Raw genomic sequence first — 21,705 nt, 5'->3', positions numbered from 1 at the left:
ATTAATTAAAAAAATTTTTTTAAGTGTATTTATTTATTTTGAGAGAGAGAGCAAGCAGAGTAGGGGCAGAGAGAGAAGGAGAGAGAGAATCCCAACAGGCTCTGCACTGTAGTGAAGTGCCCTATGTGGGGCTTGAACTCACGAACTGCGCGACCATGACCTGAGCCGAAATCAAGAGTTGGATGCCCACCTGACTGAGCTACCCAGGTGCCCCATTGGGTCTTATTATTAATTGAAAACAAGGAAGTTATAAAAAAGCATGTGTACTTTGATCTCCTTTGTGTAAATAACTATAAAAATGTGGATACATATTTCCTAGGAGGAAATGAAAACCTGCTAACTGAAGGGAAAGAGGCTTTTACTCGTCACTGAATGTATTTTTGTATGGATTGAATTTGCTCTCCACTGTCTTCCTCTCCATTAAGAAAAAAATTACTAGTAGCATAGATTTGCTCAAAGCCTAAGTTCCTAAATTAACAGCACGAAGAGTTTGTAGTCATTAGATCTCCTCCAATGTCATTGTCATAATATCTAAGGCACAGTCTGATTTCCCGTCTGAACGAATTTGAATGGTTACAACGAAGGTATTGTCGTCCGCCTCCCATCTCTGTGGCCCATTCTTCTCTCCCTCCCCTTCCTCCTGTCCCCTCTCCTTGAATGTCTGATATTACAGACTCTCCAAGGACCTCACCTTCCCAGCGTCCACGGGGAGGATGGGGGAGCCCAGAGCGGAGGAAAGAAGCTCTCGAAGGAGTGCTGAGCCAGCTAGGGGTTCTGTCCACCTGTGCTGGGGCAGATGGTGATATTCTGCCTGAACACAGGGTCCGGGTCACACTCAGTGGCCTCCAGGTAGTTTTCACCAGGAGTTGTTTTGTTTGTTTCTTGCTGGTGAACGAGGACACGCGGGCTCTGACGGGAGCTGGCATATGTCCTGGAGCTTATTTACTCGGGCTTCAAATGAAGGCCAGGCGTACCTGACTCTTGTCTTATAGCAAGTGAGCTCTGCTTAAGAGAGCAGGATGGAAACGCAGCGGGAAGACTGCAGGAAGAGAGCCATGCGCCATGAGACAGATGGCAGGAGAGGTGACATTTGTTTCCAAAGGAGCTCATGGCCCTGGGGAGCTCACAAGAACAGCTCAGCTGGTGCTTCCGTTTTAGGACAGTTATTTCTAGGGGACGGCATACTTTCATGAGAAAATCTGAACCTTGGCAACCCCACGGTCCAGAAAGGATTACTGGGGGATGATCAGGAAAACTCATGTCTAAGGAGTGGTGCCTTCCAGGGATGGATTCTCACATAGAGTAACACGAGGTGACGGAGTCTCACAGCAGTGAAGAGAGAGGGAGAAGTATGTAGGAATTATGAGATCTAGGAATTTGTCACTAGACCAGGTATATTAGTCCCAGCCATTCGGGTTCAGAAATGCATGTCCAGGGGCACCTGGGTAACTCAGTCGGTTGAGTGTCTGACTCTTGATTTTGGTTCAGATCATGATGTCACAGTTCGTGGGTTCGAGCCCAGCAGCCAGCTCTGCACTGGCAGTGCAGAGCCTCCTTGGGATTCTCTCTCTCTCTCCCTCTCTCTCTCTCTCTCTCTCTCTGCCCCTCCCCTGCTCTCACACTCTCTCTCTCAAAATAAATACATAAATACATAAATAAAGAAAGAAATATCAAAAAGGAAACAGAAATGCATGCCCAACATGAAGTGGCTTAAAGAAAAATAGGGATTTATTGATCCGTATAACTGGAAAGCTGGTAGGTGATTTCAAGCCTGTTCAGATCCAAGGCTTTAAACAGTGGGTGAAGGACACTGTCACTGCTTCCCTCCCTTTCCTCTGTGTTAGTTTCATTCACAGGCTGGCGTTCCCTACAAGGGGCTAAATATCGACCCTAAGGGCTCCATCTACCAGTTTAGCAGTCCCAGTGTCAGATACCTCTTTGTGTATAGTTCCAACAATGTCAGGGCTGATTTTATGCTTAGTTTGGGACACATATGCCCATTTCTTTTTTTTTTTTTTTAATGTTTTATTTATGTTTGAGAGAGAGAGAGAGAGACAGAGCATGAATGGGGGAGGGGCAGAGAGAGAGGGAGACACAGAATCCAAAGCAGGCTCCAGGCTCTAAGCTGTCAGCAGAGCCTGATGTGGGACTCTAACTCACAAACCCCAAGATCATGACCCGAGCCAAAGTCGGATGCTTAACCAACTGAGCTACCCAGGCACCCCAACACATAACCATTTCTGTACCCATCACTGTCCCTGTAATTTTGTAGGCCCAGACCTGGTGTCTGAGCCTATAGCCAGAGGCATAAGTTGGGGGCCAATGCTGCTGGTGCAAGTTCAAAGAAAAATCAATATATTGTTATCAGGGGCAGGAGAAGGAGTCAACAGACAATTAAGTGTCCACTACACCAGTGTAGACTTCTGTGCTTCATGATTTTTTCCAGTGTTAAATGAGAGGGGAAAGGGGGACTCCCCTTACAGCCCCAATATATAATTCTTCTTTGATATGTTAGAGATTAGAGGCTCCCAGACCACACCAAAGATTTGAGACTTAAAAAAGGATTTGGGGCAAAAAGTCTTTGGGCATTTTGTTATCCTGAATTTGGGGTTGAAAATAAATCGGGACTAGAAAACATATACATGCTTTTAGGGGTATTCTCCAGGCATGGATGGATTTCCTGGTCTAGGATTCCCTGCAGAAAGGTAAAGTAATTCCAAAGTTTTCCTAGGGGCTCCCTAAGCTTTTTCTCTTCCAAACCTAAAGCAGCCATCCTAGTTTCTTTTTTGTTCCACTTTTTTGCCTCTGTTTTTTTTTTAAGTTTATTTATCTATTTTTAGAGAAAGAGAGAGAGAGGGAGGGAGGGGCAGAGAGAGAGAGGGAGGGAGGGAGGGAGAGAGAGAGAGAATCCCAAGCAGGCCCCTCACTGTCAGTGCAGAGTCCGATATGGGGCTTGAGCCCGTGGACCATGGGATCGTAACCTGAGTCGAAGCCAAGAGTCAGACGTTGAACCGACTGAGCCACCCAGGGGCCTCTGCCTCTGTTTTTATAGAGTTTCAGAGCAGCCAATAAATACTGAGCTGGATTCACAACTCAGATGTTCCAGCCCCAAATCAAGCGGGCTCTTCTACTCTCCGCCTTGGGTAGGTAGGAAGAACAGTGACAGACATTGGTGCTGCCTTCCAGAAATGGGATGTTTGAAAAGAAATCTTTGTCAGACTGAGCAATGCTGTCTTTCGCAACACACAAACTGAGTGGAGTCACAGAGACTTGGAAAAAGCTGGATCTGAACGCAAATTATGTGATCAGACCAAGCAAGCAGAAAGAAATGTACCATCACCAGCCCTTTGCACCATTTCTGAAAGTAAGAACTGTGTGGAGACAATTAGCTCTCCTTAGAAACTGACGACTGTCAATTCTTTTTCTTACTGGCGAGAGAATATTCTGGAACTCTTCCTACAGGAGGAACCATCAGGCATAGACCGATTTCCAAGCAAGAGTTGTAAAGGAGGACGAGTATCATTTGTAAATGTGAGGAAGAAAAACAGAGAAAAGAGTCTATCTTGACCCCACAAAAAGCTTGGGTGATGGCCCATATCCACCTCAGTTCTCAACAACTGACCAGAAAGTAATTGGTGGAGATGCCAGTCACAGTCCCTGTCAGGGGCAGATCACCACCTCAAAGCATGCTGGGAAATTTACACTGGGCACCTGATCATCGCCGATCCCTTTTACTTATAGGAAGGATTAGAAAGTTCACGTAAGAACTTTCTCAGTTCAAGATCGTGATCCAAAGAGGAAACCAATTCTGGCAATGTCAACAATGGTCACCTACAACTCCACTCACCTCTGCCTTCTAGAAAGGACCATCGTACCCCCCATGTGATTGGACCAGGAATGGCCCCCAACCCAGCTGGAAACCAGAGAAATTACTCTTGAGGGATTCTGAACTCAGAGACGTAGATAGAATTTGCCGATATGGTTGAGGAACATAAGGAAACAGATATGTGGAACAGAAGCTAAGGCACCAGGGCACCAGTTGCCACAAACCAGCCGCCCACGGGACACATATGAAGCACAACATGTTTTGCTTGGCCTGCAGGGTTTGCAATTCAAAATGATTGCCAACGCTGAAAAACTAGACTCTTGCACATTGTAAGATGGGTGGGCTTCCAGAGCAAACTGTGTGGAAATTGTGACGATCTAAGATCAAGCGTGCTGATGGCACCGAGGCCAGACTTGAGGTGCATTTGGGACTTTGCAGACTTTTTAGGACATGAATCCAAAGATCACACATGTTCCCACGAGTGTCCATCCAGGAGCACCTCCAGTCACTCTCCAGATTCTGGAGCTGTCCATGGGGGTTCTGCTTAGAGTAAATGAACCTGTAGCAAACTTACAGGGGACAGGACAAATGGAGAATTTTATATGCGTGGCTCAGGGTCCCTACCACTCCCTTTGCTCATCAGGTGCCGAGTCTGAGTGACTCAAGTGATTTTTTTGTTTTAGACCCACTGTTACAGGTGTGGTGCAGGAGGGGAGCCAGTGAGCCTGTACTAAGAGAAGGAGCCTGGTTCTGGCTGTGGAGGCTTCTGATGAACCCTGGTTCCTGTCCCTAGGAGGTCCGGTTCATGAGCAGTTCCCGAATCCCTAACACTTTCCTACAGAGAGTGAGCGTCCTCCCTTCTCCCTGCTCCCCTGCACAACACAAAATTTATCTGAGCAAATTTGAGTGGGTTTCAGATCTGGCTGCCAAAAGAGCTCTCGCTAAGACCACAGCCGAGGATTAACCTAGCAAAGGCAAGATGCTACAGGGAAGGCCACTGGACTGTATGGCACTTCATTTCCATGACATCACCTGAGGCCACTGGCCCCTTCAAAAAAGTTCTGCACTGCACATTCTTGGTGGCCTCAGGACCCTGTTGATATGGACCCTTTTAGGCTCCTTTCCACCCACAGCATCTGGGCACGGCTAACTATATCATAGAAGACAGCAAGCTAGAAACGACTTATTTATTTATTTATTTTTGGCCCCCACATTTTGGCTCAAGTGCTCAACTTGTACGTTTGGGAGAGATCTTCAAATGCTTGCTTGTCTCTTGCTCAGTTTCGGTGACCTCACTCATTGGGTCTGTTTGTAAATGCTGGAAGAAGAAACGGTCCCCAACACTGGCTCCCAGAGGCCTGAGTTCTTTTGGGTTCTTGCCCAAGGGAGTGGGTGTGAGGCATGTTTTCAAACCATCATGCAGTTCTTTGCTCTTTTCTGTGAGTCAGAGTCATGTACTATCTAAAATAGGTGGAGAGTGTGGGCAGGGTAAGGAAGTCATGGAGTCTATTCTCGGGGAGAGTGTGGCCCCTCAGGCAGAGCCCGACTTCTCTAAGGATTAGATTGAACACGCAAACCCACTGAGTTGACTGGTTCAGCTCTGTCCTGGTGATCCACACATGCACCTTCCTACTACCTCTTTAGGGGGGTGGGAACAAGTGGATTTTACCAGATGTCTGAGAAGCAGGTACATACTTGGGGCTGTGCGGAGCATGTGGTTCGTGAGAATGCACGAGCTCGTTAATGCAGCTCAAGACTGAGGCATGTTTGGGATTCCCCCACCCTTTTTTGTTTTTATTTATTTTGAGAGAGAGAAAGAGAGACAAAGTAGAGAAGGGGCAGAGAGAGTGAGAAAGAGAATGCACACTGTCGGTGTAGAGTCCATTGAGGGGCTTGAACTCACAAACTGTGAGATTATGACCTGAGCCAAAGTCAGGAGTCCGATGCTTAACCAACTGACACCCAGGTGCCCCAGGGATTTTTACATTTTTATTTATTTTTAAAGAATTTTTTACAGCTTTATTTATTTATTTATTTTGAGAGAGAGAGAGAGAGAGACCAAGCAGGCTACACACTGACAGATGCGGGGCTCAAACTCACGAACTGTGAGATTATGACCTGAGCTGAGACCAAGAGCCAGAGGCTTAACTGACTGAGCCACCCAGGCCCAGGGATTTTCACTTTTAGACGTAAGTTTGGAAATAAGGTACCTGTGCCCCCACCCTGACACACACACACACACACACGCACAGCTGTGTGAACATGTTCTCATGACGTTCCCATGAATGTTTACCTGATAGCTCATGCTGATTGTGACACCACTAGCTAGGTTCTAAAGCTACCAGTGTCATAATGCTCAGCTGGCTGTTCAGCTTTAGGTCACTGAAGAGTGATCACACGACTGTCTGCAAATGCACGGAAGACGTCACAGAGGCAGTGATGAGCTCACTCCAGGCAATCCTCAGCTGCAGTGCCTCAGAGCCCAGAATGGACATTCTTTCCTGGGAGCAGATGCTTCAGTACAAGGAGGAAGGAAGCAGTTGCTTAGAAGTATTGCAAAATACCAGTGCAACAAAAGCTTAGTCACCCCTAAGGATTACGCATGGCAAGTGCCTGTTGTATCAGAGAAAACTTTTAGCAATTGCTCTGTAGGGGGTGAGGAGGAAGGTTTTCCTGAACCAAGAAAGACATCTAATCACCACTCAGCCTTGCCCTAGGCGGATGGGCGGCAGAAGCTTCTCCATCCACCTCCTTTTCTGGACCATTTTCTTGACCTCCCTCCTGGCTCTCCCACATCCCACCTCACCCCCATCCATGCTATAGACAGCATCACTCCCTCCACCCTCTTATATCCTTCATTTTTATTCTATAATGAGTTCTCAGTCACTGTGTTAAGTCTTCTGAGATGATTCTGAGCCTTACTGTGACTTAGACGAAGAGGAAGGACTTGTGGGCAATAGGAGGGCTTTTTTTAATTTTCCCGAAACAGCAAATCATGGTTTAAGGGAAACAAAAGAGCAAACAGCATATCCAATAGGGAGCTGGGAGCACAAAGCCATCCAAATAGAAGGACAGTGTCCCCGAAAGGGATCTGAATTGTTCTTACAAACGGGATGTGAATTGTTCTTATGCGTTGCTGCTCTTGTTGTTAGAGTTGTTGGTTTGAGTTTGGTTTTGGTTTTGAGAACTTGACATCTCCCTCCCCCTGGGACCACAAGTGCAGAAGCAGCATTGGCCAGCACGTGGTACCTCTCTGGGACTCAGCAGTCCCGACGACTTCCTGGTAAGATTTCATCTCCTGAACGTTCCTGGCTACTGCATTTCGCAAGGGCGTTTCAAGTGACAAGAGAGCTATTAACAAACCCCTCAGTTGAAAACTGTGCTGTGAGACTGTCTTTGCGATAGCCTGAATCTTGCCTTGTTGGCACTTGGAAAGGCTAACTCTGGGCCCACGCTCCGTATACTTACAGAAATGTCATCTGGATGCCTCACTGCTTCAATTTGTTAACTTTTGGGGCACCTGGGAGGCTCAATCGGTTGAGCGTCCGACTTCAGCTCAGGTCATGATCTCACGGTGTGTGGGTTCAAGCCCCGCACTGGGCTCACTGCTGTCAGTGCAGAACCCGCTTTGAACCCTCTTTCCCCCTCTCTCTGCCCCTACCTTGCTTACAACACTCCCAAAGGTAGATAGATAGGTAAATAAATAAATAAATAAATAAATAAATAAATAAATAAGTTAACTTCTGAGAGAGCTGTTAGGGAGATCAAGAAAAGGAAGATTCTAGGATTGTTAAACTTGCTAGAGATTTTCATGGGTTCTCAAAAGATTTCTGAAACGATCACACATTGCATGGGCTGTTCCCACCTTTGAGAGCCTCGTGAACTGGCCATTCCAAATGGTAATGACAACAGGAGGCACACCCTATTCTTGCTAGATGGAAACCCCAGTAAGACTTCATTTGCTTCAAAGTAATTTACGGGGCCCTCTTTACTTACCCAGGTTAATGGTTCTTACCAATGTCCCAGTGCTCAAGGGATATAGTAGGACTGATTTTTCATTTTTCATCAGGAGAAATAAAAACATTGAGAAAACAGAACTAGAGCTCATTGCCACTAGGCTTGGGTCTGTTCCTTTTCTCCTACCACAATTCCATCAATCCTCTTGTCCATATTTTTGTGATTTCTTTCTTCGTTCCAGAGATTTCCTTCTAATGCAATCCACCCTCAAATCCCGTGTCCTACTGAATAATCAATTGCCCATTCTCTTCTGAGTCTTTCCAGTCAACCTCTAACCTAATTTCCTCCTACTTTTTTCTACTTGGTGGCTTCTTCCTTTACCCAAAGAATCGTGACTGGGTGCATGTTTGCCATCTTGGAAATGCTGGCTCAGGAGGATAGCTGATCAATTCCCAAAGGCTTCCACTTTGACAATAGCCAAATTCGGTATCCATGTGGCCTGATGTCTGCTCCATTAAACACACATTCTGATTACTTATAGAAAATCCCAATCCTTGGGGTACCTGGGTGGCTCAGTCTGTTAAGTGTCCAACTCTTGATTTCAGCTCAGGTCATGATCTCTCCATTTGTGAGTCTGAGCCCTGCATCAGGCTCTGTGCTGACAGCATGGAGCCTGCTTGGTATCCTCGATCTCCCTCTCTCTCTGCCCCTCCCCCTGTGTGTGCTTTCTCTCTCTCAAAAACAAATAAACATTGAAAGACAGAGAGAGAGAGAGAGAGAGAAAATCCCAGTCTTTTTGAGTACTCACACTACCACCACCAATTTTGAATATGTTTTCTAGTCTCTTGATATTACGCACACTTTCTCAGCTTGCTGAGGGTGGTGTCCCTGTGTCATATTCAAAGTCTTCCTACATGTGTCTTCAGTGTTCTTTCCTTCTTCCTCATACTTACTCCCCAGCTGCACTCTGTTCAGACCCATTATTTATTCTGCATACCTGCTGTTTGCCTGCTCTTTCTGGAGAAGGCACTACTGTAAGGTTGTCTAGATGGTCCCCCACGAAAAGTGTGCAAGGACCTCAGAAGACCAGGGACCTAGGGGTTGAGTGTCCGGCTTCGGCTTAGGTCGTGATCTCGCAGTTCACGAGTTCAAGCCCCACGTCAGGCTCTGTGCTGACAGCTCAGAGCCTGGAGACTGCTTCGGATTCTGTGTCTCCCTCTCTCTCTGCCCCTCCCCTACTCGAACTCTGTCTCTGTCTCTGTCTCTGTCTCTCTCAAAAATAAAAAATTAAAAAATTTTTTTAGAAGACCAAGGACCTAGACCTCGATCATTGGCCTAATTGGAGAGAATAAGGACATCCCACAGTTGCCCAGAGATGTGTTCCCATTTCAGTGTACTAAGTTTATGTTATTTCCTAAGATAAAATGTAGCTGTTTTTCAGACAAACACATTGTGTTTTGGGTTCCTTCATCTTCAGTGTCCATTTAATTGACCTCCCCCCCACCCCAGGATTTTAGTTAGAACCAAATAAACACTGTTGAAGATTAGACAACATCAAACCCATATATCATGATTTCATTGCCAGTTGGTTCCACAACCCGTGCACTGGAAAATGAACCTCATTAGCTGAGTTGAAATGCCATAGAGACATCAGAGAACTTGACCAACTAGCCACACAGGAAAAGGTGTTTATTTAAGCAGGCTTCCAAAAACCCAGCTAATGAGGGTGACATTTAATGTGGCATTTGATCAGCAACACAGATAAAGTGAGAAATGAAACCTATCATCCATGGTAATGATTGATGATAAAATGATAAAAATATTCATTGCTTAAATATTCATTTGTAGGGGGTGGGGGGAGTGACAAGGGGGACAGAGCCTTTTATGATGTAAGTTCCAGGTGGTGATAGTGCCAGGTGGTTCTGAATCTCTTCTGAATACCGATTTGGAGGCTGGTGCTCTTAGAGTTAATCCACTCAGCACTTTAGGATATGACTTGTAAAAGCTAGGGAGCTTTTTTATTATTTTATTTTTTTAAATAATTTTTTAAAGTTAATTTATTTCTCTTGAGAGAGAGAGGGCATAAGCAGGGGTGGGGCAGAAAGAGAGGGAGAGAAAGAGAATCCCAAGCAGGCTTCTTGCTATCAGTGCAGAGCCTGACGCAGGGCTCCACCCCCCAACTGCAAGATCATGACCTGAGCTGAAACCAAGAGCTGGACGCTTAACCCACCGAGCCACCCAGGCACCCCTAGGGATCTTTCAAAATACAGTAAACATAGCAATGACCATGATTCTGCTCCCCCTCCCCACACACCTGATAATTCAATCCAAATGGCTGGTGTATCAATGTTGTCTTAAAGCTCCCCAGATGATTCTACTGTGCAGCCCAAGTTAAAAGCTGCCACTCTGGTGACTCATATATTTTGAGGATGGACAAAGAATTCTGGTTCCATTTCAGGATGGTGGACTAACTATCCTACTTAGTCCTACAATTTCTTCCCTCCTGCAGCAAGAGTCTTAACTGATGATCCTTAGTAAGAAGTGAAACTTTCAGTGAACCAGAAACCAGGATAGATCCTGAAATATGGCATGTAGAGTGGATTGATGCAAAGACAGAAAGCCCAATCTAAAATGCACACAGAAGATGATGGTTGGAAAGGTACAGGGAACATCAAGCCTGCTCCATCCTCAAAGGTGGCAGACACCAGGAGCAGGAGGGTATCAAAGACAATCAACATGGAGGTCCTTGGGCTGCTGCTGCAGGTGGGGCCAACGATTCATCCTCCACTGAAGCCCTTCTGTCTTCTCTTGACTTCAACAGCTGTGACAAAATGTCAGCCTTCCTGTAGGAGTCATAGCCAGGGAGCCCAAATTAGATGGGCATGGCCATGTGTCTTAGGGCTGACCATTGCCAGGGGAATAGGGTAGATCTGAACACCCCAGCGAAATCTCACCCAGTGGCTTACCCTTCATTGTCCCTGAGGGCAGTCCAATTCAGACCAGCAATCTCCCTAAGCAGATCACACCCACTGACAGAGAATACAGACTAATGGAGAATCTCAACTAGATAGAAGATCAAAGAGTCAAGATCACCACACATTGGAGAAAGACCAACACTACAAAAGACAACAAACTCCACAAAATACACAACACCCAGGCAAGATAAAGAATAGAGCAAGCAAAAGAGGAATCAAGAAAAAGCCAGACAGAGACAAATACCTTATGACTTCACAAAGACAAATCCTATATGATTTCACTCAAATGTGGAATCTAAAAAACAAAACAAATGAACAAACAAAAAGCAGAAACAGTCTCATAAATCCAACAGACTGGTGATTGCCAGAGGGGAGGGGGATGTGGGGATGGGCAAAATTGGCAGAGGGGATGGAAACGTACAAACTTCCAGCTGTAAGATTAAGTCACGTGGATGAAAAGTACGACGTAGTGAATATAGTCAGCAATATCGCAATAACATTGTATGGTGACCATGCTTTTTGTGGTGAGCATTGCGGAATGTACAGAATTGTCAAACTGCCGTGCTGTATGCCTGACGCTAATATTATACGTCAACTCTGCTTCAATTAAAAAAATAAATAAGCATCAGCAAATTTCTCTGACGTGTGAGGATAAAGCAGTCACAAATAAATCAACTAGAAGAGTCAGGGAGATTAAAATTTGATCCTTGAGCCAGCAGATGAAACATCTTTTTTTTCTGAAATGTAATTTTAGTATAACGAAGATGAATGTGTGTTTTGTAACCTAGTGACTAGTGATAGCTCAGAGTTTTGGTAGTTCACTTCTCTGGAAAGCCCATAGTATCTGAGTGAGTCGTTATAGAAAGTATTAAGAAGAATTAAATGTTTTCCATAGCACTTTTATTTATTTTTTAAATTATTTAAAAAAATTTTAAATGTTTATTTTTGAGAGCGAGAGAGACAGAGTGTGAGTGGGGGAGGGGCAGAGAGAGAGGGAGACACAGAATCCGAAGCAGGCTCCAGGCTCTGAGCTGTCAGCACAGAGCCCGACACAGGTCTCAAACCCAAGGGGACCACAAGATCGTGACCTGAGCCAAAGCCGGATGCTTAACAGACTGGGGTACCCAGACACCCCTAAATTATTATTTGAGAGAGAGAGAGAGAGAGAGAGAGAGAGAGAGAGAGAGAGAATCTTAAGCAGGTTCCATGCTCAGTGCGGAGCCTGATATGGAGCTCAATCCCATGACCCTGGGATCATGACCTGAGCTGAAATCAAGACTCAGTTGCTCAACTGACTGAGCCACCTAGATGCCCCTGTATTCCTTAACCCTTTTCAAAAGTCTTGGTCCCTTTTGAAAAATTGACAACAAATGAAAAATACAATTGGGCGCCTGGGTGGCTCAAGTCGGTTAAGCCTCCAACTTCAGCTCAGGTCATGATCTTGCAGTTTGTGGGTTTGAGCCCTGCATGAGGCTCTGTGCTGACAGCTCAGAGCCTGGAGCCTGCTTCGGATTCTGTGTCTCCCTCTCTCTCTCTTTCTCTCTCTCTCTGCCCCTCCCCTGCTTTCGCTCTATCTCTCAAAAATAAACAAACATTTAAAAAAATATCTAAAAAAAGAAAAATCCATCGAACAGAAAGAGAAGTTTTTCTCCTAGATATAGAACACTTGCTGGTATTTGTATTTTGAGTGCTTGGAGTAAAATAGGCCCCATTTTCAAAGGCTGTTAATAACAGCGGGTGCAAGGACTTGTTTCATTTGATTTAGCACCAACTGAAATTAACAGTAAAGAAGATATAGTTGTGTTTCTCCTCTACCTCTCTTACTGCCCACTCCTACCAGGCAACGCTACATAAGCATGTGTCTTCCCAATGCCAGGCAGGAATCTAGAATAATGATTTAAAAATGGCTAGTCATGGGGCACCTGAGTGGCTCAGTCAGTTAAGTCCTCGACTTCAGCTCAGGTCATGATCTCTTGGTTCCCTGGCTTGACCCCCACGTCGGGCTCCCTGATGACAGCTCAGAACCTGGAGCCTGCTTCAGATTCTGTGTCTCCCTCTCTCTATCTGCCCCCCCCCCCTTGCTCACTCACACACACACACATACACACACACACACACACACACACTCTAAATAAATATTAAAAAAAATTTTTTTAATGGCTGGTCAGATTACAGACACTGGCAGGATTTTTTTCCCCTTAAGAGAGGATGTATGTGAACACTCCCAGGTATCAACTTCTTTGGTCAGGAATAAAGAACTCCAACCTCAGCAAACTGAATTACTTTTCCTGGTCCTTTTTCCCTCTCATATAAAACTTTTTCATTGCTACACCTGCTTACTCGTTATGGCTGCTATATTGTCAAGGAAATTTCCCACCAGGGATGCTTGATTTATTTCTATCTTCTGAGGACAAAGTATGTGTATTTTACATCGTGTTATAAGTTTTTCTTCTTATTTTTAAGTACTTTGTTACTCTTCAAGGCAGAATGATCAGAAGAACTGGCAAGCAGATCCTAAAGACACATTTCTTAACTGAGTAACCTCTGAAAATGCAACATGTCATTTACATTTTCACTTAGGAAAATTCATTCAACTCTGGTACTTATCCAAGAGCTTGTATCATAATGTCAATTTCTAACATAAGTTATATCCCTCAGCGCTCATGTATTTTCAGGAGAAAACAAGTCATATCAAAGTAATATTTTCCTAAATGTTATGTGATACATTTTTATAGCAACTTGAAAATTCTGAGTAAACTGAAAGTATGTTTAACAAAATAAATGCAGTTTATACAGCCACCTTGTAGGTTTCTTAGTTTAAATAAGGCAATAGTAAATTTGCATTCCGTACTGAATTTATAAATCCAGCTATTTTTATCTGAATTTATACATACAGAATTTTATAGATACAGCATCTCACAAAACCATGCCCCATGTGCTGGAAATGTTGTGGTTTTTTTTGTTTTTGTTGTTTTTTTTTGGGGGGGGGGGGGTTGGCATCTGGCTATACAAAAGCCTCTTATTAATTAGATACTTTCTCCAAATTCGTATAATGTAATTTTTTACTTTTCCAGAAAAATAGGAAATCAATCACTTTTTCCTCCTGAACAAAAGTCCTATTGCTACCAATTGCTCTTTTAATCTTGCTCTAAGAGAATTTTTTAAGCTTGGACATTTTGAATTGCGCCCCCATAGCTGGATGAAACACACCAGGAAATCTCCAAAGACAAGTTTCAGCATGAGACTCATTTGGCGGATCCTTACAAAATAACAAAGTAACATCCACAGAAACGCAACTAATATAACTTTCAAGGAATTCGTACATGGCGGAGTACTTAGAACAAGGAACTTGTAAACGAAAAGAAGAAGAGATTCTGTTCATCTTGCTAACTGCCAGCCGGCATGTGTCCTCATGGAATAACCGATGCTTTCGAGTCTATTTGTGGAACTTTTGTTTGCAGGAGAGCATGCATACAGGGCCAGATCTCGTTGGTCTCTGTTCCGGAGAATGTTTCCAACACTCCCTTCTTCCGGTAATATTCCAGGACAGGTTTGGTTGGTCTTCGTAAACCTTCAGCCTCTTGATGAGCGTCTCTGGTCTATCATCCTCACGCTGAACGAAAGGCTCGCCGGTCAGATCGTCCACGCCAACCACTTTGGGAGGTTTGAATTCGAGGTTGTAGACGCGCCCACTGCCTGGATGAATCCAGCGAGCGGAGAGGCGTTGCTGGATGACCTCAGAGGGCACGTTCAGGTTCAACACCAGGTGTATCTGATAAACTCTATCCAGGGCCTCAGCTTGTCGCAGTGTTCTGGGGAAACCACACAACAGCCAGCTCTCCTGGCTGAAATTTTTCAGCTCGTGAAGGGTCACTCGGGTCATGACGTGGTCCGGGATGAGCTTCCCCTGGTCCATGAAAACCTTGGTGAGCACACCGATCTCTGTGTCCCTCAGCATGTTTTCTCGGATCAGGTCCCCGCTGGAGAACTTTTTCAGCCGGGAGTGTTTGGTGATGCGCAAAGCCAGAGTGTGCTTGCCGGAGCCCCAGGCGCCGGGGATCACCGTGTGCAGGAGCCGCCCCGACGCCCCTATGGCTGCTGGGCAAGACCCGGCTACAGACAGTTGGGCCAGAGACTCGGGCCGTGTGCGCTCTGCAAGCTGCGCGCCCGGCGACGCGCTCCGGGGCCGTGGGCGGCAGGTGCGGCTCAGTGCAGCAAGGAAGCAACCCCGCAGTGCAAGCCGGGACTGCACTCTGACCAAGAGCACGTTCGTAACTTGGAAGATGGAGCCAAGAAATCCCCCTTTTCACCATGCAGGAGAAAAGATGGTAAGTAGGAAAGGAAACTCCGGGAACATGAGGTGTAGATTCAAAGTTCCACCATTCACACGCAGAAAATGGAGAGGGTGGAGGGATACAGTATTTAAAGAAATGATTCAAGAAAGAATACACAAGAATTTCCTAGAGTTAAAGAATGGTATGAGTCGCAGGAATAGACATTCCAGAACACCGAGAAGAAAATATTGGCAAAGGTGTGAGTAAATAGAGCTCACACTCCTCTGGTGGGGTGTGCCCACAGTTAGTTTGGAAGGCAACTTGGCTGTGGCTATTGAAGTTTTATAAAACTGCTTCTCAGTGTCTTAAGATAAACCCTCAAAGTAAAACAAGAAGACATATGTAGAATGTTCCCTTCAGCCCCATTTATATAGACCAGCAGAAAAGGGTTAACTATCTAAATAGTCATTAATAAGAGAATACCTGGGGCACCTGGGTGGCCCAGCCGGTTGAGCTTACGACTTCCGCTTAAGTCATGATTTCCTGGTTGGTGAGTTCAAGCCCCACATCAGTGCAGAGTTGCTAGGGCTCCTCTGTCCCCCTCTCTCTGCCCCTCCCCCACTTGTGCTCTCTCTCAAAAATAAATAAAACGTTTAAAAAAAATAATAACAAAAAAAGAAAGTAGACAAGGGAGCAGTAGCCTGTCTAGCACTTCGTAGGCTACAAAGAGAGCGATCTCCGTGTGCTAACGTGAAAAGATTTCTAAGACGTTGTAAATGCAAAATGTTGCAGCCCCATGTAATTTATATTCGATTTATGTTAAAGTATGTTGCAGCTTGTATTTAAATATACAGGGGGGGGGGCGGCGGCGGGGAATGCCTGGGGGGCTCAGTGGGTTAAGCCTCTGACTCTTGGTTTCAGCTCTGATCATGATCTCACAAGTCATGAGTTGGAGCCCTGCATCCGGCTCTGTGCTGAGCCGCAGAGCCTGCTTGGGATACTCTGTCTCCCTCTCTCTCCCTCAGCCCCTCTCTAGCTCATTCACTCCTTGCCTCCCACCCCCCCCCCGACTCCCCACCGACTCTCTCAAAAATAAATAAATTTTAAAACTCAAACAAACCAACCTGGGAAGTGAACTGGGAAGACAGGTTTCAAGCAGTGGAAAGACAACTTGATTTTCTGTTTTTAAAAGATTGCTCTGCCTGCACAAATGGAAGGAGAATTCTGCAAGAATGTTGCTCTGCTGTTAGCAGGCTATCTCAGCAGGCCAGCAGAGAGGTGAGAAAGGACACATTTACCTTTAATTCCTTCAAACGAGTGACGTTAAGCCCCTTTTCATTTGTCAGTGGGCCACTCCTCTACTTGATTTCCATGTAGGATTTTTATGCTGACTGCTGATCACTTCCTCGGAAAGATGCTTTAGGTTTAATTTAAGACACAAGCCATGGAACAGTTGCCTCCTCAGCTTTGTCTTGGGTGGTCCATTTGGCTCAGTTCAGCATCTGAACGTGGATCATATGGAAGTAATCCTAATTAGAAGGCTCCAGGGCCTCCAACCCTGCGTCCACGTCACTTCTCAGAAAGTTCCATAAAAATGACGTGATGCATTGTTCTCATCCCATAAGCAGAGAGAGAAAGCTTTTTCCAGAGTAGAGATTGGGGGAGTAGAAGCATAATTTCTGTATTTGTATTTCGTGGCAGTAAAGTGGAATGTTTGCTCTAATTGCTCAGACTTTTTAAAAATTGTTTCTGGGGGCGCCTGGGTGGCGCAGTCGGTTAAGCGTCCGACTTCAGCCAGGTCACGATCTCGCGGTCCGTGAGTTCGAGCCCCACGTCAGGCTCTGGGCTGATGGCTCAGAGCCTGGAGCCTGTTTCCGATTCTGTGTCTCCCTCTCTCTCTGCCCCTCCCCCGTTCATGCTCTCTCTCTGTCCCAAAAATAAATAAACGTTGAAAAAAAAATTTTTTTTTAAATAAAAATTGTTTCTGATATTTGGGATCTTTAAGTTAGTCATATAATCTCTTTGAATTTTTTTTTTTAAAAAATGTTTATTTATGTTATTTGAGACAGAGAGAGAGAGGGCTGTTGCACGGTGGAGGGGCAGAGAGAGAGAGGGAGAGAGAAAATCCCAAACAGGCTCCTTGCTGTCAGAGCAGAGCCCAACACAGGGCTTGAACTCACAAACCGTGAGATCATGACCTGAGCCGAGATCAGGAGTCAGATGCTTAACCGACTGAGCCACCCAGGTGCCCCTGTATGATCGCTTTTATTGTTGCTGTATTCAAAGGAGTTACACTGAATACATAAGAAGAGTCAGAAGGTATGCAGATATTTAATAGAAATTTGGCACGTATCCCCCAGCAAAGGAAAAAAAAAATGGTGTTATAATTGAAACAGTATCTTTGCATAATGCTAATTGCTGTGTCTAATAAAGGAGCACACTCTCACCGCCTTTTAATTATATACACAAAAAGCGATGCCACCCAGGTCTTTCTCTCCTCCTGGATAGATTTAGACTTCTAGTATATTCAACCCTTAATTGAGACACCTAATTTGGTACCAGAATCTGATCTCAGAATACCCCAGAGAGTATCTTCAGAGAGTAGGTAGCATTGGCTGTGCTCCAGGCGTGAGAGGGAGAGGATGTGCTCCCCAGCGGCTTAGAACAGGCACAGTCCATGTTGGAGTGGAGGCACACGTCAGACTCCTAAAGCACAGGGTCATTTCTGGCTCCTGAGACCACCTCGTTCCTTCCTTCTTTTCCCAGGCTGATAGCACTTAACGCTGCTGAAGACACTGGTTATAAAACTTTTCTCAGCAGCACCCGGCAAGGGATTCTCTGACAGAAGACATAAAAGCCAGTGGCCAGGTAATAGCGTTTAAGACATTTGGCCTCACTTAGAAGAAAATGCCCAGTGCCCACCATATACGATTGTGGACTTTCGCTGAAACTTACTAGGTGTTTTTCACAATAACAGAAGCCAAATGGTGTAGCAATAAAAGAAAAACAGAGAGAGCTCCTCAGATGAGGCCTGTTTGTGCAACCCCAATCATTTTGGGGTGAAAATTTCCGAGTTAATTTATTGCCTGCTCTAGGGAGAGTTAGCAGTTATAGGGCATCCACGGAGACACAGCTGGAAGCCACAAGGGTGATGAGAAGCTTGATAATCACTCATTCATCAATTCGGCAAACTTAAGTTGGGCATTTACATCTGTGACTTACTGTTCTTTTTTTCTAAATTTTTTTTTCAACGTTTTTTATTTATTTTTGGGACAGAGAGAGACAGAGCATGAACAGGGGAGGGGCAGAGAGAGAGGGAGACACAGAATCGGAAACAGGCTCCAGGCTCCGAGCCATCAGCCCAGAGCCTGATGCGGGGCTCGAACTCACGGACCTCGAGATCGTGACCTGGCTGAAGTCGGACGCTTAACCGACTGCGCCACCCAGGCGCCCCCGTGACTTACTATTCTAAGCACAGGGGATGCAACCCACGTGAAAGAATGAAGCCTGAGTGTCTGTCCCCATGATACTCACCTTCTAGTAGATATTATGGGATAGTGTTTCCTAGAGTGTGACAGCTTCTCTGGGGAATGTGAGATGGTTTTAGGTCTCTGCGTGAGAACATTCCCCTCCCCACCTCCAGATTTGATAAGTTTGTTTTATTTTATTTTTTAAACTATCATGAAAATGTCAAAGACACATGAAATGAGACAATGGTACAGCCCCAGGTACTCAATATCTGGTTTCATAATGATCAATGTTTTGCCAATGTTGTTCTCTCTTATTTTTTTTCTGGAGTATTTTCCAATCCTGTTCTATCTTTTTTTCCCCCTAGGGTATTTTAAATAATAGCGTTTTTCATTTTGATGGTGCATATGCATGTTTTAATGTGTGTAAGGAAAAACATAACTAGTGCTCAAACCTAATATTTGGGAGTATTCTTGCTTAGGACAAAACTATACTAGAAATTTAAGTTTTAAAACTGGTACACAGGGGGGTGGGCAGCGCCTGGCTGGCTCCATCTGTAGAGCATGTGACTCTTGGTCTCAGGGTTATGAGGTCAAAGCCCATCTTGGAGGTAGAGTTTACTTAAAAAAAAAAATTAAAACTGGCACATAGATACGGCGAAGTCCAACAAGTGAGTACATAAATGACTGACATTTGTTAACTATTGATAGAAGCGATAAGAAATGAAGAGGAGAGGGTAGACATTCCCCTTCATCTTCCTCCCTCATGAGGTTAGGATGGTCAGAAGAGATTCCTTCAAAAATAAAATAAGATAAAAACAGAGAGGGAGGGAAACCATAAGAGACTCTTAACTATAGGGAACAAACAGGGTTGATGGGGGTGGGGGTGGGGGGATGGGTGACGGGCATTAAGGAGGACACTTGTTGGGATGAGCACTGGGTGTTGTATGGAAGTGATGAGTCACTAAATTCTACCTCTGAAACCAATACTACACTATATGTTAACTAACTTGAATTTAAATAAAATCTTGCAAGAAAACATAAAATAGGGGTGCCTGGGTGGCTCAGTCGTTTAAACATCCGACTCTTGGTTCTGGCTCAGGTCATGATATCATGGTTCATGAGTTCGAGCCCTGTGTTAGGCTCTGTGCTGACAGCATGGAACCTGCTTAGGATCCTCTCTCCCTCTCTCTCTCTCTCTGTCCCTCCCCCATTTGCTCTCTATTTCTTTCTTAAAATAAATAAAAATACACTTTGAAAAATAAGAGAAAAAGAAAAAAAGAAGAGATTCCTTCTTCTATGGAAAATGCTTAGCACCACGCTTGGCACTTAGTAAGCACCTACAGAAGAGAAGCTGATGTTGTTTTCGGAAGGCATCTTTGATTCCGGAGAACTGGTGTTGGCTAACATTTATTAAGCACTTACTGTATACACACACTGTTGTCGGAGAGTACAATACCTCGGGGCGCCTGGGTGGTTCAGTCGATTAAGTGTCTGACTTCGCTCAGGTCATTGATTTTGTGGTTCACGAGTTTAAACTCCGAGTCAGGCTCTGTGCTGACAGCTCAGAGCCTGGAAGCTGCTCTGAAGCAGGTGTGTTTTGCCTTTTGCTCCGAAGGTCAGGTGTGTTTTTCTGCCTGACTCCCAGAATGGCCAGGAGGCAGTTGGGGAAAGAACCAGTTTGGAGGCCTCATGTACACCGGACTCTACCATTTTGCTAACATGGTGACCTTGAACATTTTACTGCACTTTTTCTGAGCCTCTGTTTCTTATGCACAAAATGGGGACAATCATGCTAACCCCCCAGTTTTCAAGCATGAAGTGAAATAATTGGTATGGCAATCTGACCCTGTGGACACTCAACTAAATGTGCTATATTCACACAGCACTACCAAGGCATGTGATTTGGAGCGATCCTCTTCCCTCTTTGGGTCTTGGTATTCTCAGCTGTAAAAATAATGGGGTTGACTCTTAAACGTCCTGCTAGGGAGAATGTTCCAGAATTCTAAAAAAAATTTTTTTTTAATGTTTATTTGTTTTTGAGAGAGAGAGAGAGAATGTGACTGGGGGAGGAGCAGAGAGAGAGGGAGATGCAGAATTTGAAGCAGGCTCCAGCCTCTGAGCTGTCAGCACAGAGCCCACGTAAGGCTTGAACCCAAGAACTGTGAGATCATGACCTGAGCTGAAGTCGGACGCTTAACCGACTGAGTCACGCAAGCGCCCCTAACATTCCAGAATTCTATTCGGATTGGACCACAATAAATATTGCTGACTCTGAAGTTAATGAAAGTAAGTAGATAAACGTCCTTCCAGTGTGATTTTATTTGTAATTATTTCTAAGTGTTGTAGTCTGGATTCCTTAGAGAGCAGAGCCGAATAATAGTGTGTTTCTGCTGCTTTGTCAGGAGCACAATATCGGGGAGCAGAAGCCAGAGAATAGGTGATGTAGGAACGAGGCAGAGAGAAGGAGAGACATTTGAGCAGAGAGATAAGTGAGCTGGTTGCCACTAAGTATTGCCAGTGGCTTTATTTCAGCACCCTCTCTGAAAAGCTGCATCTCAGAACAGCCTGGAGTGAAAAAAAAAAAAGAATAAATTTATCTACCAGTTTCCATCTCCCGTCGCACAACACTCACACCATGAGGTGTTAATTCCCCTGCAGTTCTGGGCTGCGCGATTCTGGGCTCTGAAGCAGGGTCCCTTGGTGTCCCCCATCTTGGTGTTAACAGGGAAGCCAAGATGCGAGGTGAGAGGTGCTGCATGGGCACGAGGCTGGGCTCTGGGAGGGTGAGCCTGGAAGAAGCAGTTGGGGCTGGTTGCCATGGTAGAGTTTGAAACTAGAGACAGGCGAGGCTGAGAGTCCAAAGTGGTCTCGGTGTGCGATCAGCTTCCAAACAGGATGGGAGGGGGCTTCCATATACAAAAAGGACAGTCATGAAAGAGGAAATAATTTACAAAAATACCCAAAAAGGGACCTCAGTTTTGTATCCTGAAAGGGAGGATAATAATAGCACGTACCCATAAGGTAATTAAGTAGTGATAGGAATTCAAGGGGCGCCTGGGTGGCTCAGTCGGTTGAGTGTCCGACTTCGGCTCAGGTCACGATCTCGCGGTCCGTGAGTTCGAGCCCCGTGTAGGGCTCTGGGCTGATGGCTCAGAGCCTGGAGCCTGCTTCTGATTCTGTGTCTCCCTCTCTCTCTGCCCCTC

General features: G+C 45.2%; 1 protein-coding gene across 1 annotated transcript in view; it reads right to left on the bottom strand.

The window, feature by feature from the left end:
* Positions 1–13,742: 13,742 nt before the first annotated feature.
* Positions 13,743–21,705, bottom strand: part of LOC101100437 (GTP:AMP phosphotransferase AK3, mitochondrial-like) — a 36,300-nt gene continuing 28,337 nt past the window's right edge. Inside the window, 2 exon segments of the mRNA XM_045062602.1 lie at positions 13,743–14,317; positions 14,320–15,060. Coding sequence (XP_044918537.1) covers positions 14,169–14,317; positions 14,320–15,060 — 890 coding nt within the window. The 3' untranslated portion in view covers positions 13,743–14,168.

This window comes from Felis catus, chromosome A1 (assembly GCF_018350175.1).
Source record: "Felis catus isolate Fca126 chromosome A1, F.catus_Fca126_mat1.0, whole genome shotgun sequence".
In the NCBI taxonomy this organism is placed as follows: domain Eukaryota; kingdom Metazoa; phylum Chordata; class Mammalia; order Carnivora; family Felidae; genus Felis; species Felis catus.
This window is presented reverse-complemented; position numbering and strand designations above follow the sequence as displayed.